The sequence below is a fragment of the Mustelus asterias genome, chromosome 14 (assembly GCF_964213995.1).
Source record: "Mustelus asterias chromosome 14, sMusAst1.hap1.1, whole genome shotgun sequence".
NCBI classification, from domain to species: domain Eukaryota; kingdom Metazoa; phylum Chordata; class Chondrichthyes; order Carcharhiniformes; family Triakidae; genus Mustelus; species Mustelus asterias.
In genome coordinates this window covers 37153732-37169327 of record NC_135814.1, presented here as the reverse complement: position 1 = coordinate 37169327, position 15596 = coordinate 37153732, and the positions used below count along the sequence as shown (strand labels likewise).

Genomic DNA, 15596 nt, shown 5'->3' with positions numbered 1-15596 from the left:
GGACAAATTGAGGTTTTGTAGAGAGCCAGCAAAGATATTTTGGGCTCAATGGCCTCTTTGTATATTGTAATCATTGTGCTCTGCCATCTTCTTGCCCACTCAAAACTGTCTGTATCCTAGGCACACCTAATCTCAAGATGGAAAGTACATCTGAAACCTTTGCTTATATTTTCACGGGTGCAACGGCTCAAATGAGTAAAATAAATGCATGGTGAAGAATTACTTCCTCTACTCTGACTCAGTGTGTAGATACAGCAAAACAATATTGACCTTTTCTTAGAGTCATAGAGGTTTACAGCATGGAAACAGGCCCTTCGGCCCAACTTGTCCATGCAACCCTTTTTTTTAAAACCCCTAAGCTAATCCCAATTGCCCGCATTTGGCCCATAGAACATAGAACAGTACAGCACAGAACAGGCCCTTCGGCCCACGATGTTGTGCCAAGCTTTATCTGAAACCAAGATCAAGCTATCCCACTCCCTATCATCCTGGTGTGCTCCATGTGCCTATCCAATAACCGCTTAAATGTTTCTAAAGTGTCTGACTCCACTATCACTGCAGGCAGTCCATTCCACACCCCAACCACTCTCTGCGTAAAGAACCTACCTCTGATATCCGTCCTGTATCTCCCACCACGAACCCTATAGTTATGCCCCCTTGTAATAGCTCCATCCACCCGAGGAAATAGTCTTTGAACGTTCACTCTATCTATCCCCTTCATCATTTTATACACCTCTATTAAGTCTCCCCTCAGCCTCCTCCGCTCCAGAGAGAACAGCCCTAGCTCCCTCAACCTTTCCTCATATGACCTACCCTCCAAACCAGGCAGCATCCTGGTAAATCTCCTCTGCACTCCTTCCAGCGCTTCCACATCCTTCCTATAGTGAGGTGACCAGAACTGCACACAATATTCCAAATGTGGTCTCACCAAGGTCCTGTACAGTTGCAGCATAACCCCACGGCTCTTAAACTCCAACCCCCTGTTAATAAAAGCTAACACACTATAGGCCTTCTTCACAGCTCTATCCACTTGACTGGCAACCTTTAGAGATCTGTGGAGATGGACCCCAAGATCTCTCTGTTCCTCCACAGTCTTCAGAACCCTACCTTTGACCCATATCCCACTATACCCATGCAACTATCTAAATGCTTTTTAAAAGACAAAATTATACCCGCCTCTATTACTACCTCTGGCAGCTTGTTCCAGCCACTCACCACCCTGTGTGAAAAAATTGCCTCTCTGGACACTTTTGTATCTCTCCCCTTAAACCTATGCCCTCTAGTTTTAGACTCCCCTACCTTTGGGAAATGACGACTATCTATCTGATCTATGCCCCTCATTATATTATAGACCTCTATAAGATCACCTCTCAGCCTCCTACGCTCCAGAGAAAAAAGTCCCAGTCTATCCAAACTCTCTATAACTCAATCCATCAAGTCCTGGTAGCATCCCAGTAAATCTTTTCTGCACTCTTTCTAGTTTAATAATATCCTTTCTATAATAGGGTGACCAGAATTGCACACAGCATTCCAAGTGTGGCCTTATCAATGTCTTGTACAACTTCAACAAGACATTCCAACTCCTGTATTCAATGTTCTGACCGATGAAACCAAGCATGCCGAATGCCTTCTTCACCACTCTGTCCACCTGTGACTCCACTTTCAAGGAGCTATGAACATAGATCTCTTTGTTCTGTAACTCTCCCCAATGCCCTACCATTAGCTGAGTAAGTCCTGCCCTGGTTCAATCTACCAAAATGCATCACCTCGCATTTGTCTAAATTAAACTCCATCTGCCATTCGTCAGCCCACTGGCCCAATTTCTTGTTTGCTCATTTTTCATAATGTGAAACATACATGTGGTAATGTGTACTAACTTTCCTTTCTTCATATATTTATCATTCCTCAACTAATTTTCTTAAGATAGCTGACTCTGTTTCCCCACAAGTGAACAAATGCTTGTAAACTTATTTTGAGGTACCGCATACATAAAACAAACAGACACTAATGGGTAGTTAATTAAAGTGGTGATCAATTTTATTTTTTCTTATAACATTCAAGGCGGTATTTAATCCACTACCAGTTAAGCATTATTACGCAATATGAACTGCCGTGTTTTAGTATAAAAATTAATCACAAATGTAGCTACCATTAAGGCAGTTGGCTTCACTTGGAATCACTTCCTCTGTACATGTCAAGAGGAAACAAAATAGCTCAATGAGTCGGTGCTTTTCTCCCCTACAAATTGTAGACTAAAATTCAAGCCGTGCCATATTTCTCCTTCAGCTCTTCAACTTTTGTGATGTACATCTTCGTTGCCTCTTCTTTACTTATGCCTATTAAAATATTAAGAATATTCCCATTAATGCATTATCAAAAGCCGCAGTCTGCAAAGTGAATCTTTAAACCGATTTGCTTACAAGGTTTGTATTTTATAAATCAAAATACATAATCTAACCAATGCAATTCTGTTAAATTAAAAAGTCAAAACCAGCTTCATTAAACTGGATCATCAAAAGTACAAATTAAAATCAAACAGGTGTATTAAATTTAATTAGAAGTTTAAAGTTTTACACAAGATTCTACAGTTTCACTGCCAGTAAGTGCCAAAGAAGTTGTGCATCTCCACATGAAAGGACCAAAACATTTCTTGAACTTGGGTACATGGATTTAAACTATGAGCACCAGGTTATCTATTTTGTAATGAATTTAAGTTTTCCCCTGCTGCCGCAATAGTAGGCCACATGGGATCAGCAAACAAATTACAGCAGACATGAACACAAGAACTTTTAACCTATCATTTTACATTTACAGGATATATTTAATTTTATACACAAGTTTACTCTTTGAGAAGTCTTTACAACTTAAATGTTGCATTTAGTATTTATGGTCAGAAACCAAACCAAATTTCAGATGAGCTAGGAAGCTCATGTTACTGGTTTAGGGATAGATGAAAAAGTGAGCGGCAACATCACCACTGAATAATTACCAGTTTTACGAATAATAAGGCCTTGCTACATTTGATAATTGGCAGATCACTTCAAACCTATGCACTTTGCTATACATAGACAGCTATGATGGGTAATTAGCAGCCTTCATTTTTGTAGAATTTATAGAGGAATATTGAGAGTTTCTGCACAAACCTTTACGTTCATTCCATGCATCCCACTTGGCCTTTCCTTTCAAATCAAGCAAGCCAGGACGATCTGGGGGGGAAAGAAAAAGGTATTTTAATAACTGAACATCATTTATAGTGGGACTGCTATTAGTGCTGAGCTTTATTATTAACAAACCTATATTCACATCTCCAACAGTTGCCTGCTTGTACAGACTGTAGATGACCAACATTTCACCATCAGCTGGTTTCAACTTGAGCTGTGTAACCTCTTTTGCTGCCTTTTCAAAATCATCCTAAAACAGAAAGAATGAGACATCAGATCACAACTATATAGATGGTCAACCATCAAAATCCTGTCCAAGATACTTGGTTGTGTGCATTATATAGGTTCCATAATATAGCTTCACACTAGGTAAACACATGATCCTTCTGGAGGACAAACCCAAATCATTGATGGATCACTTGCAATTTACTAGACATAGTTATGGGTATATTAGCAGCCTTTACTTTTGTAGAATTTATAAAGAATCAAATTTATTCAGAGTTTCTGCAAAGAACTTTACATTCATTCCATGCATCCCACTTGGCCTTTCCTTTCAAATCAAACATTATTTTACATCAGATGTAAATGATTAGTTGCAGCAAGTATATTATGCTCAATGAGAGACCAATAACAGTCTGTATCTCAGTTCCAATCCCCATGTGTCTGTAAGAAGCTCATTCCAAGAACTGTATGAGCATATGCAGTTCTAAGTTCTTAGGTTTGTGGCAGAAACAGGCACATCAAAGGCCAATTACAGGGATATACATACCCTTCTCTGAAGTATGTAGCGTGTAATTTAGTAGCTTGGTGACTTTCAGCCCTTTAGCTGTTATGAGAAATATACTTTTAATCATTATTTGGTCTTTTCATCTCTGTTCCTTGTAGCTGTGACCGTAGCCACGGCTGGATATAAATGGCAACTCTTCCACAAAATTCAGCTGATAACGAGGACAACCGAACGAGGCAAAGATTATAACTTTAAATAAAAGTTTGTTTCAGTGCTTCTTTGTAGCTTGGTTCATGTAAGCTACAGGCAACACAACGTCGAATTAGATTATGTGGATACAAGTTCAAGACATGTTTTGAGTCCTCTTCAAGGGAATTTAGCTTGTGATTAAACTGAAAATACTACTTTGTTAAAGTTTATATCTTGCAATGCATACATTCTTAACCTTTTTTCTCTTTACCTCTCTTGCTCTTTACTATTGTCATGCCTATTCCATTTCTCCACTCTCAAGTACTCCGTGTCTCTTACTTCCCTGCCCCAATCCTTCAGAATTTCTCAACCTTCCAACTGTCCTGCCACCATCCCAAATTTGAGTCGCTGTTAGATAAGCCTATAGCTTCCCTTTCTGCCTTGCTTTTCAACCTTCAACAGGCTCATTGAGGCAATCAGCACCAGCTCATTACAAGCAGCAACCTCAATTGCTCCATCTCATCAAACTTCCCTCCTGTGGGGTCTAACCATGCCCAACTCCTCTCTCTTTAACTCATCCCTCCCATTGTTGATTCTGTGGACTCTGGCAACAGATCAGCTCTCACTACACTTCCCCCACCAAAAATGTCCTTCACTTGTTAATGACTCATTAGTGACAGACAGCATGGTTTTGTAAGAGGGAGGTCGTGCCTTACAAATTTGGTGGAGTTCTTTGAGGAAGTGCCAAAAACGGTTGACGAAGGAAGGGCCGTGAATATCATCTATATGGATTTCAGTAAGGCATTTGACAAAGTCCCTCGTGGCAGGTTGGTTAAGGTTAAGGCTCATGGGATACAAGGAGAGGTGGCTAGATGTGTAGAAAACTGGCTTGGCCACAGGGGACAGAGGGTAACAGTCGAAGGGTCTTTTTCCAGCTGGAGGTCTGTGGCCAGTGGTGTTCCGCAGGGCTCTGTACTGGGACCTCTGCTATTTGTGATATATAAGTTTGCAGATGACACGAAGATGGCTGGACTTGCGGATAGCGATGAACATTGTCGGACAATACAGCAGAATATAGATAGGCTGGAAAATTGGGCGGAGAAATGGCAGATGGAATTTAATCCAGATAAACACGAAGTGATGCATTTTGGAAGAACTAATGTAGGGGGGAGTTATACAATAAATGGCAGAGCCATCAAGAGTATAGAAACACAGAGGGACCTAGGTGTGCAAGTCCACAAATCCTTGAAGGTGGCAGCACAGGTGGAGAAGGTGGTGAAGGCGGCATATGGTATGCTTGCCTTTATTAGACAGGGTATAGAGTATAAAAGCAGGAGTCTGATGTTGCAGCTGTATAGAACGCTGGGTAGGCCACATTTGGAGTACTGCGTCCAGTTCTGGTCGCCGCACTACCAGAAGGACGTGGAGGCTTTAGAGAGAGTGCAGAGAAGGTTTACCAGGATGTTGCCTGGTATGGAGGGTCTTAGCTATGAGGATTGGGTAAACTGTGCTTGTTTTCCCTGGAAAGACAGAGAATGAGGGGAGACCTAATAGAGGTGTACAAAATTATGAAGCGTATAGATAGGGTGAACAGTGGGAAGCTTTTTCCCAGGTCGGAGGTGACGATCATGAGGGGTCACGGGCTCAATGTGAGAGGGGCAAGGTATAACTCAGATATCAGAGGGACGTTTTTCACAGAGTGGTAGGGGCCTGGAATGCGCTGCCAAGTAGGGTGGTGGAGGCAGACACGCTGGCATCGTATAAGACTTACCTGGATAGTCACATGAGCAGTCTGGGAATGCAGGGATACAAACGAATGGTCTAGTTAGACCAATGAGCAGCACAGGCTTGGAGGGCCGAAGGGCCTGTTTCCTGTGCTGTACTGTTCTTTGTGAACAAGGGCTCTGCCATCGATCAACTTACTGTGGATGACTGACTTGACATTATGACTTTAGAACATTTGCTGAGGTGCAACGACACCTTCCTCCTTAATGAAGCTTCCTCACTTGGCTACATCTTCAACCATTCACCCCATCATGACCATTGCAGTGCTAATGTGGTACTTATCACTAGATCACACCTCGGTACAATCCACTGCTCCTCAGACACTCTCCTACTTTAAGCGTCACACCCTGTTCCATCCCCCTGACCTCCTTCAAAATCATGTGGAGATGCCAGTGTTGGACTCGGGTGAACAAGGTGAGAGGTCACACGACACCAGGTTATAGTCCAACAGATTTATTTGAAATCACACGCTTTCGGAGCACTGCTCCTTCAGCTGACGAAGGAGCAGCGCTCTGAAAGCTTGTGATTTCAAATAAACCTGTTGTACTATAACCTGGGGTCGTGTGACCTCTCATCTTCAAAAATCATGGTTCTGTACCACCCTCAAGTATATTAAAAACGTTATCATCAAGATTTCTTCACTGCCTTCCTCCTTCAGCACTGCTGACTTCTCTTCCATGGGTGATTTCACCTTTATATTATACGACACGAAGGTTGGTGGGGTTGTGGATAGTCTGGAGGGATGTCAGAAGTTACAGAGGGACATAGATAGGATGCAAGACTGGGCGGAAAAGTGGCAGATGGACTTCAACCCAGATAAATGTGTAGTGGTCCATTTTGGCAGGTCAAATGGGATGAAGGAGTACAATATAAAGGGAAAAACTCTTAGTATGGTAGAGGATCAGAAGGACCGGGTCCATAGGACTCTAAAACCGGCCCCGCAGGTGGAGGAGGTGGTCAAGAAGGCGTATGGTGTGCTGGCCTTTATCAATCAAGGGATTGAGTTTAGGAGTCCGGGGTTAATGATGCAGCTATATAAGACCCTCGTCAGAGCCCACTTGGAGTACTATGCTCAGTTCTGGTCGCCTCATTACAGGAAGGATGTGGAAAAGATTGAAAGCGTGCAGAGGAGATTTACAAGAATGTTGCCTGGATTGAGTGGCATGCCTTATGAGGATAGGCTGAGGGAGCTCGGTCTTTTCTCCTTGGAGAGACGTAGGATGAGAGGAGACCTAATAGAGGTATATAAGATGTTGAGAGGCATAGATCGGGTGGACTCTCAGAGGCTTTTTCCCATGGTGGAAATGGCTGCTACAAGAGGACACAGGTTTAAGGTGCTGGGGGGTAGGTACAGGGGAAATGTTAGGGGGAAGTTTTTCACACAAGAGGGTGGTGGGCGAGTGGAAATCGGCTGCCGTCAGTGGTGGTGGAAGCAAACTCAATAGGGTCTTTTAAGAGACTCCTGGATGAATACATGGGACTTAATAGGATGGAGGGCTATAGGTAGACCTAAAAGGTAGGGATATGTTCGGCACAACTTGTGGGGCCGAAGGGCCTGTTTTGTGCTGTAGTTTTTCTATGTTGCTATTATATTTTGTCCTGAGTTCATTACTCACTTATCCTCTCTACTGCTCTTCCTCTGTATTCATGGACATCCCTTTGACCATGCCAGCTCACATGCTCCTGCTGATCTGATCATATCAATTACAGATCAGGCCATCTCCGATCATTTCTTCGTTTCACTCATCACCCACACCCCCTCTCCCAACTCAATCTTATTCCTTTCGTATCCCTCCCACTTCACTTACAAAATCCCAACTATCTTGCCTTTGGTCCTCCATTTGACACATACCTGCAGCTAATGATTTACTGAATTGCATCCTCATCTCCACCTTTGAAGCCCTTGTCCTCACTCTGTCCATTAACCTGAGTATAGCTCTCACATCCATTTTCTTAAGTCCAAAGAATGCAGACTTGAAAGGATATGGTAGACAAGTGGTTTAGCCAGATTTGGCTTGACCACTTGAAACTTCATCAGGTCCTGTACTGGTCTGCTAAAACTGCTCATTATTCCAGGGTAACCCTGGAATGCAAAGACACCCTCTTATCTTCTGCATGCCATCATACTGAACCCCTCCTGTTCCCTGCAGCCTCACCTCCAACAAGGACAAGGAGCTCACAAATTTCTCTGTCTCCAAGATTGAGACAATCTAATCAGCTGCTTCTCGTCACATCCTTCCTTCCACTAGTCCATCTGGCAAATCTTCCCTTAATTTTCCCCCTAGGCCAGTGGTTCCCAAAGGATGCGGGTGCCACACTGGTGCAGCGAGAGAGGATGGCAAGTGTAGCGGGAAGATTCAAGGACAATCAAAGAAACACTTAAACATGGATAGATATTTTGCCAAAGTGAGAGCAAGAGCATCAAGTGATGCATTGTTTTATACTTTCTGGATGTCCCTTGATCATATTATAAAGTAGCTGTGTTCTATGTTAAGCACTGCTAGTTGTTGTTTTTTTTTGTTTTTGAATGCATTTCTTATCAATAGAAAATTTGGTGTGGCGCAAGCAAATTTTTATTCCAAAAGTGCGGCCCAGTGAAAAGAGTTTGGGAACCACTGCCCTAGGCCTAAACGTATCCTTCTCTGGTATCTTCTCTACCTCCCCCCATGCCTATCGTGTCCATGAGCCCCGCCTCCTGCTCCATTGATCCTATTCTCATTCACCTGATCACTCAAATTCCCCTCCTGGTCCCCACATAAACTGGTTTAATAAATGGTTCACTCTTTTCAGTGTTGTCCTTCTTTCCTTTATATCTGGCATCATTACCCCTCTCTTCAAAACAACGCCTCCCCAATTAAATATTTGGAGGACTGAAGGCATTGTTTTGGTCCCTATCGCAAACTTTATCCTTTCCATGGTAACAATCAGCAGTCCAGTCTCAACCTTGGTGTCACATTTGATGCTGACATGGGCTTCCAAATGCACACAGGCCATCACCAAGACCAACGTGGGCCAACTTTGCTCCTGTCTCAGCTCTCTGCTGCTGAACTTCTGATTCATGCCTTGCCATCTCTAAACCAGACTATTCCAATGCACTCTTGGCTGATTTTCCATATTTCATCCTCCATAAACTTGAGATAATTCACATTTTTTGCTGCCCGTGTCTTAACCCACAGCAAGTCCTGTTCACTTGTCATCCCTGGGCTTGCTGACCTACATTGGCTCCTGCTCAAGCAACATCTTGATTTTAAAATTCTCATCCTGGTTCTCAAATCCCTCCATGGCTTCACCCTCTCCAATTCCCTCCAGCCCCAAGATGTCAGAGATATCTGTGCTCCTTGGGTTCTGGCCTTTCTTTTACCATGCTGCTGTGAAGGTCTTTGGGATATTTCATTATGTTAAAGATGCCATCTCAGTTGTTGCTCTTTATACTGACAACATTCTGCATGGCAGCCCCAGTTATTGTTGCCAAAAATGTCACCATGCCACTGATGGAGATGGCACTGGTCTAATTAGCTAATCATACCTACCCTCCAATCCCAATATTCAACTGTTTCTTGAATTATTCCAGAGTTTATCCCCCACTACACTACCCTCATATCAGGTGTTAATCTGTGTAATCTTTTAGACAGCAACGCGGTTGTCATTTTAGGAATTTATATCTATATCCCCTTGTTCTAAAGGTTTTGCAAAATGGAAACAGTGCTCAGGATTAAACTTTAATATTCACTTTACCTCTAAAGCAGGTCCAATCGCAAAGCTGAAAAACTAATGTTTTCTATCTATCACTCGTAACTCAGTTCTCTGACACTATGAATCAAGAAACAGTTATCAAGAAACAAGGACCTAGAAACTGCTAAACTGAGAAAAGAATAGGAATGTAAACGAGCAAACATAAATGGACCGTAAAAGCTTCTACAGGTACAGATAAAGGAAACATTTGGTTAAGACAAATGTAACTTCATTACAGAGTTAGGAGGATTTATAATGGGAAATAGAGAAATGGCAGAGAAGTGAAATGATTACTTTGTGTCCGCCTTCACGGAGGACGATTACTTTGTGTCTGCCTTCAAGGAGGAAGATACAAGAAATCTCCCAGAATTAGAGATCCAAGAGACGGGAGGAAAAGGAATTGAAGGAAATTACTACCGCATTGTAAGAAGTTTGTATCTGAGAAATTAATGGGACTGAAGGTTGTTAAGTCCCTCATTCCTCATATTCTACAATCCAGAGTGTTGATTAGATAGTTATGGAGACAGTGAATGCATTGGTGATCATCTGGAAAAAAGCCTGCTTCTACAAAGCCTGCAAATTGGAAGGAAGTAAACGTCATCCTACTATTGAAGGAGACAGGGAGAGAGAAAACCAGGAACAATAGACCTTATATCATTAGTAGGAAAATGCTGTAATCTATTATAAAAGGATGTGATAAATGGACAGTTGGATAATAGTCATCTGGTCAGCATGGATTTATGAATGCAAAATCGTGTTTCATGAATCTCTTGGAATTTGAAGATCTTATTACCAGAATTGATAAATGGAAAGTCGGTGGACGGCGAGCTTGAATTTTCATAAGGCTTTTGATAAAGTCCCTCACAGGAGATTGGTCAGCAAAATTAGAGCACATGGGATAGGTAATAAACTGGCATAGATTAAGGATTGGTTAATGAGCAGAAAACAGACCAAGAATAGTTAATTCTCATGTTAGCAGGCTGTGACTCAAAAGGGTACCACAAGAGTCAGCACTTGGGTCCCAGCTGCTCACAATACAAATCAATGACTTGGATGTGGGAACTGAATGTAATATTTCCAAGTTTGCAGATGATACAAAGATAGGTGGGAGTGTGTGTTGTGAGTCAGTGAGTGGAAGAACATGGCAGATGGAGTATAGTGTGGAAAAATGTGAGGTTATCCACTTTGGTAGGAGGAACAAATGTGCAGAGTGTTTCTTAAATGGTAAGAGATTAGAAAGTGTAAATTTATAAAGAGATCAATCAGGGTGTCCTCATCAATAAGTCACTGAAAGCTAACATGCAGGTTCAGCAAGAAATTAAGGCAGCTACTGCCATGTTAGCCTTTATTGCACGAGAATTTGGCAACAGGAGTAGTGAAGTCTTGCTTGAATTGTATAGAAACCAAAAGAGAAAATGCTGGAAAATCTTAGCAGGTCTGGTAGCATCTGCAAGGAGAGAAAAGAGCTGACATTGAGTCCAGATGACCCTTTGTCAATTGTATAGAACCTTGTTACACTTCACCTGGAGTACTATGTGCAGTTTTGGTCACCATACCATAGGAAGGATATTATTACCATACAGGGAGTGCAACAAAAGGTTCACCATGTTGTTCCCAGAATGTCAGGACTGTCTTATGAAAAGAGATTTGAGAAATGATCTAACTGAAACCTGGAATAATACTTAAAAGGGATAGACGCAAAATAGATGCAACTAGATATTTCCCCGGTTCAGAAACCTAGAATCAAGGGAAACAATTTCAAAATAAATGAGGAGCAGGCTTGTTGGGCTGAATGGCCTACTCCTAATCAACCGAATCACCAATGCTCCCTTTCAGGCTAAGCAGTGTAGGTGTGTGGTGATATAGCAATTCAGAATGAGTCACATAGGGGACTAACAGGCTGTGTACAAGCAGCAGTCCCTTTAAGATTTGCACACGCAAAGCAATCTTAAAAGGAGCCACACAATGCCAAACTGGGCACACACAGTAAAGGGAACATTATTAGTCACCTCTCACAATTGCTTTGAATGTGTGGGTGGTTGCCTTTTGCCTTGGTGACCAGAACTGAAACCAATTCTGTGCAACTTGGCCAGAACTAGACAGTTAATGACACAAGTAACAATTAAAAGTTGAAGTTAATTTATTAGTCACAAGAAGGCCTACATTAACACTGCAATGAAGTTACTGTGAAAATCTCCTAGTCGCCACACTCCGGCGCCTGTTCGGGTACACTGAAGGAGAATTTAACATGGCCAATGCACCTAACTTGCACATTTTTGGACAGTGGGAGGAAACAGGAGTACCCGGAGAAAACCCACGCAGACACAGGGAGAATGTGCAAACTCCACATAGACATTGACCCAAGCCGGGAGTCGTACCTGGGTCCCTTGCGCTGTGAGGCAGCAGTGCTAACCACTGTGCCACCCCAATTTAGTGGGAGTTAATATTTGGTCCCACCACAAACTCGATTTCCTGATTACTGACTCCACCCTTGCAACCGAGTGGCTAAATCAGGCTGTTTACAATCCTGATGTGCTTCCATCTGATGGGTTTCTGACCACATAATTATGCCATTACTAAAACAGCCGACTTCCAGTTCCTACTCACCCGATTACAGCCTTGCCAGAACCTGCTGTTAAGACTCATCTTGTCAACTTTAACCTCGACTATCCCACACTCCTGACCAGCCTCCCATCTTTCACCCTCCATAAAATCAAACTCATCCAAAACTCAAGTTCCATTCAACCATCATTGTTGACCTAAATTAGCTTCTGAATTAAGGTTTTTTAATGAATTCATCCGTTGTCGTGGCGTCTGCATGGTTTCCCCGGTGTGCCATGCCTCGGGACATCCTTTCCTGCAGCGTTGGCCGAGTTGCAGGAGTGGGTGCCGTGTGCCTGGTATTCTCACGTGAGATGATGGCATCCGTGTCGATGATCCGGCACGTCTTGCAGAGGTTGCTGTGGTAGGGTTGTATACACATCTCTTTAACCTGTGTTGAATGCTCCCTCCACCCACATTATCTGTACCTTTAAGACCTGGCTGGCTGTAGAGATTTGCATTCTAATTAGTATTCTGTAACTTGATTTCTGTGTCTGTGCACTGTTGGAGAACAGATATCCACCCCATCTGACGAAGGAGCTGTGCTCCGAAAGCTTATGGCATTTGCGACCAAATAAACCTGTTGGACTTTAACCTGGTGTTGTGAGACTTCTTACTGTGCTTACCCCAGTCCAACGCCGGCATCTCCACACAGGAGAGGTAAACACAGTAAGAAGTGCCAGAGGACTGGAGGACAGGCAACGTGATATGTTTAACAAATAAAATTGGAGGCAAGCCTTCAGTGGCTGCACTACAATAGACACTCTCTCTTGGAATGACTAACATAATAATGAGCTGGAGGGCGGGATCTACTATTGCTCAATCATGCACATTTCGTAATGCTCATGGTGTTTTTTTTCTAATTCGCTGCTTGTTCAATGAGGGTTGGTTCCTGAGCCAATGATCAACGTCCACAGTTGCATAGTGGCAATAATCTTCCTGCAATCTAAAAGTTTGATCTTCCGGATGCACAAAGTTCTCTTACGTAGTCTTTTCTTAAAAGACAGAAACGTTTTCAATGAGAAAATTATTTTATTGATAGGAAAAACCACATGTATTGTTTTTAGGTGGATTATCCTTTTTTTTCTACCCTCTCCAATTTGGGCACAATTGGGTGGAAACTGTCCGATTTTGCAGCCCACGATGGGTTCATGTGAACAGGAAAGGCGTCCATTCATTCCACAGGCCGGCGTGGTAAGCTGGAAATCCCCCGCATTGAGGAGTATCGGGGGCGGGTTGTGGAGTTTTGGTTGAAGGGATCCACTCTCCTTACCTGCAGCAGAAGGTGGCGAGCCCGCAGCAGCATCCACAGTGGGGAACAATGAGGGGCGGCCACAGGGAAGTGAAGCCCTCGCCCTGATTCAGAGTCTGCAGCTCCTTCTCATTGATCCACAGACTCCGGGCGGCAAGGCCACTCCATCTGGATATTTGACACATTGCAACAACGCGCCGGCACAAAAGCCATTCCTTACCTGAGACATCGCTGCTGCTGCTTGCTGCTGCTCTCTACCTGCCCCGCTCGCACTCTCTGCGCATGCGCCCGGACCCGCTCGCACTTTGCCTCTGTGCAAGCGCCCGGTCCCGCTCGCCGCCGCCGCTGATTGGTGCGCAGCTGTGAGCCGATCGCGCGCGCTGACGTTGCTGCACGTGGCCCCGCCCCTCCAGTCACTGGCCACGCCCCTCCCGGCCCCACCCCTTCCGTGGCCCCTCCCCTCCCATGGCTCCACCCCCTGGCCCGGCACCAGGTCCGTGTTCTCGCCTGCATTCTGCGCGCTTGCGCAATGGCTGACTACGGTGCCTGTTTGCAGCATTGTTTCGGCGCTCTGTTACATCAAGTGGGGGAAGGTCTTGTTCATTGTACAGTTTTTGGCTGGGATCAAGTGTAGTATGGATGGGATGCTGCGCTTGGTTGAGGTCATTAGGTTACATTTAAGCTTCATATTCATATGAAGCAATTTTTAAAAGCGGCATCTCGGCCTTTTGGCGAAGATGCAAATGAGATCAAGCCTTGGGAGGAGGAACCCTGCCCCTCCTCCAATCAGCTGGGCTCATGTAGATCAGGCCCAAGCCGGGAGTATAGGCCCTGTCTTGTCAGCCTGGATGGGAAATGTCTCAACTTGTTGAGACTCTGAATTGGACTTGATTTGATTGAATTGGAAAAGTATTTTTAAAATTGTACAGTTGTATCCATGTGTCATAGACATATACAGCATGGAAACAGACCCTTTGGTCCAACCCCTGCATTGTTTACCAGGTTTCCTAAACTGAACTAGTTAAATGTGTCTGTGTTTGGCCTATATCCCTCTAAATCTTTACTAACCAGTCCAAAGATGTGCGGGTTAGGTTGATTAGCTATGCTAAAAAAAATTGCCCCTTCGTGTCCTGAGATGCATAGGTTAGAGGGATTAGTGGGTAAATATGTAGGGATATGGGGGTAGGGCCTGGGTGGGTTGGTGGTCGGTGCAGACTCAATGGGCCGAATGGCCTCTTTCTGTACCATCTGCATTTGTAAAGACTCGATTACCCATTAAGACTCGCGTTCCAACCGTTATCTTGTAATTGAGTTTGTGAACTGAACTCTTCACTCACCTGATGAAGGGGCAATGCTCCGAAAGCTCGTACTACCAAATAACACCAGTAAAAGTCTAACAGGTTTGAGAGACTACTTATGCCTACCCCAGTCCAATGCCGGCAACTCCACATCAGTTCATTCCATAGACGCACCACCCTTTGGGTGAAAACATTGCCCCTCAGGTCCCTTTTAAATCTTTCCCCTCTCACTTTTAATCTATGCCCTCTAGTTTTGGACTCCCCCTACCCTAGGACCTTGGCCATTCACATTATCCATGCACCACATGATTGTGTGCACATGTGCCATGCCAACTGTCACCACTAGGACACTATCTAGAAGTAGAATTATAGAATCCTACAGTGCAGAAGGAGGCCATTTGGACCATCAAGTCTGCACCAACCACAATCCCACAACCCCATGTATTTACCCTAGCTAGTCCCCGACACTAAGGGGCAATTTAGCATAGCCAATCCACCTAAGCCGCACAACTTTGGGATGTGGGAGGAACACAGTTAGAAGTTTAACAACACCAGGTTAAAGTCCAACACGTTTATTTGGGAGCAAAAGCCACAAGCTTTCGGAGCTCCAAGCCCCTTCTTCCCTCCCCCTTTTCCAATTCACAAACAGGGCATATAAAGACACAAGCTCAATTTACAGAATAATGGTTGGAATGCGAATACTTACAGCTAATCAAGTCTTTAAGATACAAACAATGTGGGTGGAGAGAGCATCAAGACAGGCTAAAAAGATGTGTATTGTCTCCAGACAAGACAGCCAGTGAAACTCTGCAGGTCCAGGCAAGCTGTGGGGGTTACAAATAGTGTGACAT

General features: G+C 43.8%; 1 protein-coding gene across 1 annotated transcript; it reads right to left on the bottom strand.

Moving 5' to 3' along the window:
• Nucleotides 1-2019: 2019 nt before the first annotated feature.
• Nucleotides 2020-13754, bottom strand: dbi (diazepam binding inhibitor (GABA receptor modulator, acyl-CoA binding protein)). Its single transcript, XM_078228176.1, has 4 exons — nt 13668-13754; nt 3294-3411; nt 3144-3206; nt 2020-2336 (listed from the first exon to the last, which is right to left on the bottom strand). Exons 1-4 carry the CDS (start codon nt 13674-13676, stop codon nt 2260-2262), a joined length of 267 nt encoding a protein of 88 aa, XP_078084302.1. The 5' UTR covers nt 13677-13754; the 3' UTR covers nt 2020-2259.
• Between the last annotated feature and the right edge of the window lie 1842 nt (nt 13755-15596).

Bases quoted from the DNA above. Each gene is read 5' to 3' on its own strand.
- dbi (XM_078228176.1), bottom strand. The intron at 3,207-3,293 runs GTTTGTTAATAA...TTTCCCCCCCAG, and splicing joins TGTTGGAGATGTGAATATAG to ATCGTCCTGGCTTGCTTGAT. The intron at 2,337-3,143 runs GTTTGTGCAGAA...ATATTTTAATAG, and splicing joins TGCATGGAATGAACGTAAAG to GCATAAGTAAAGAAGAGGCA.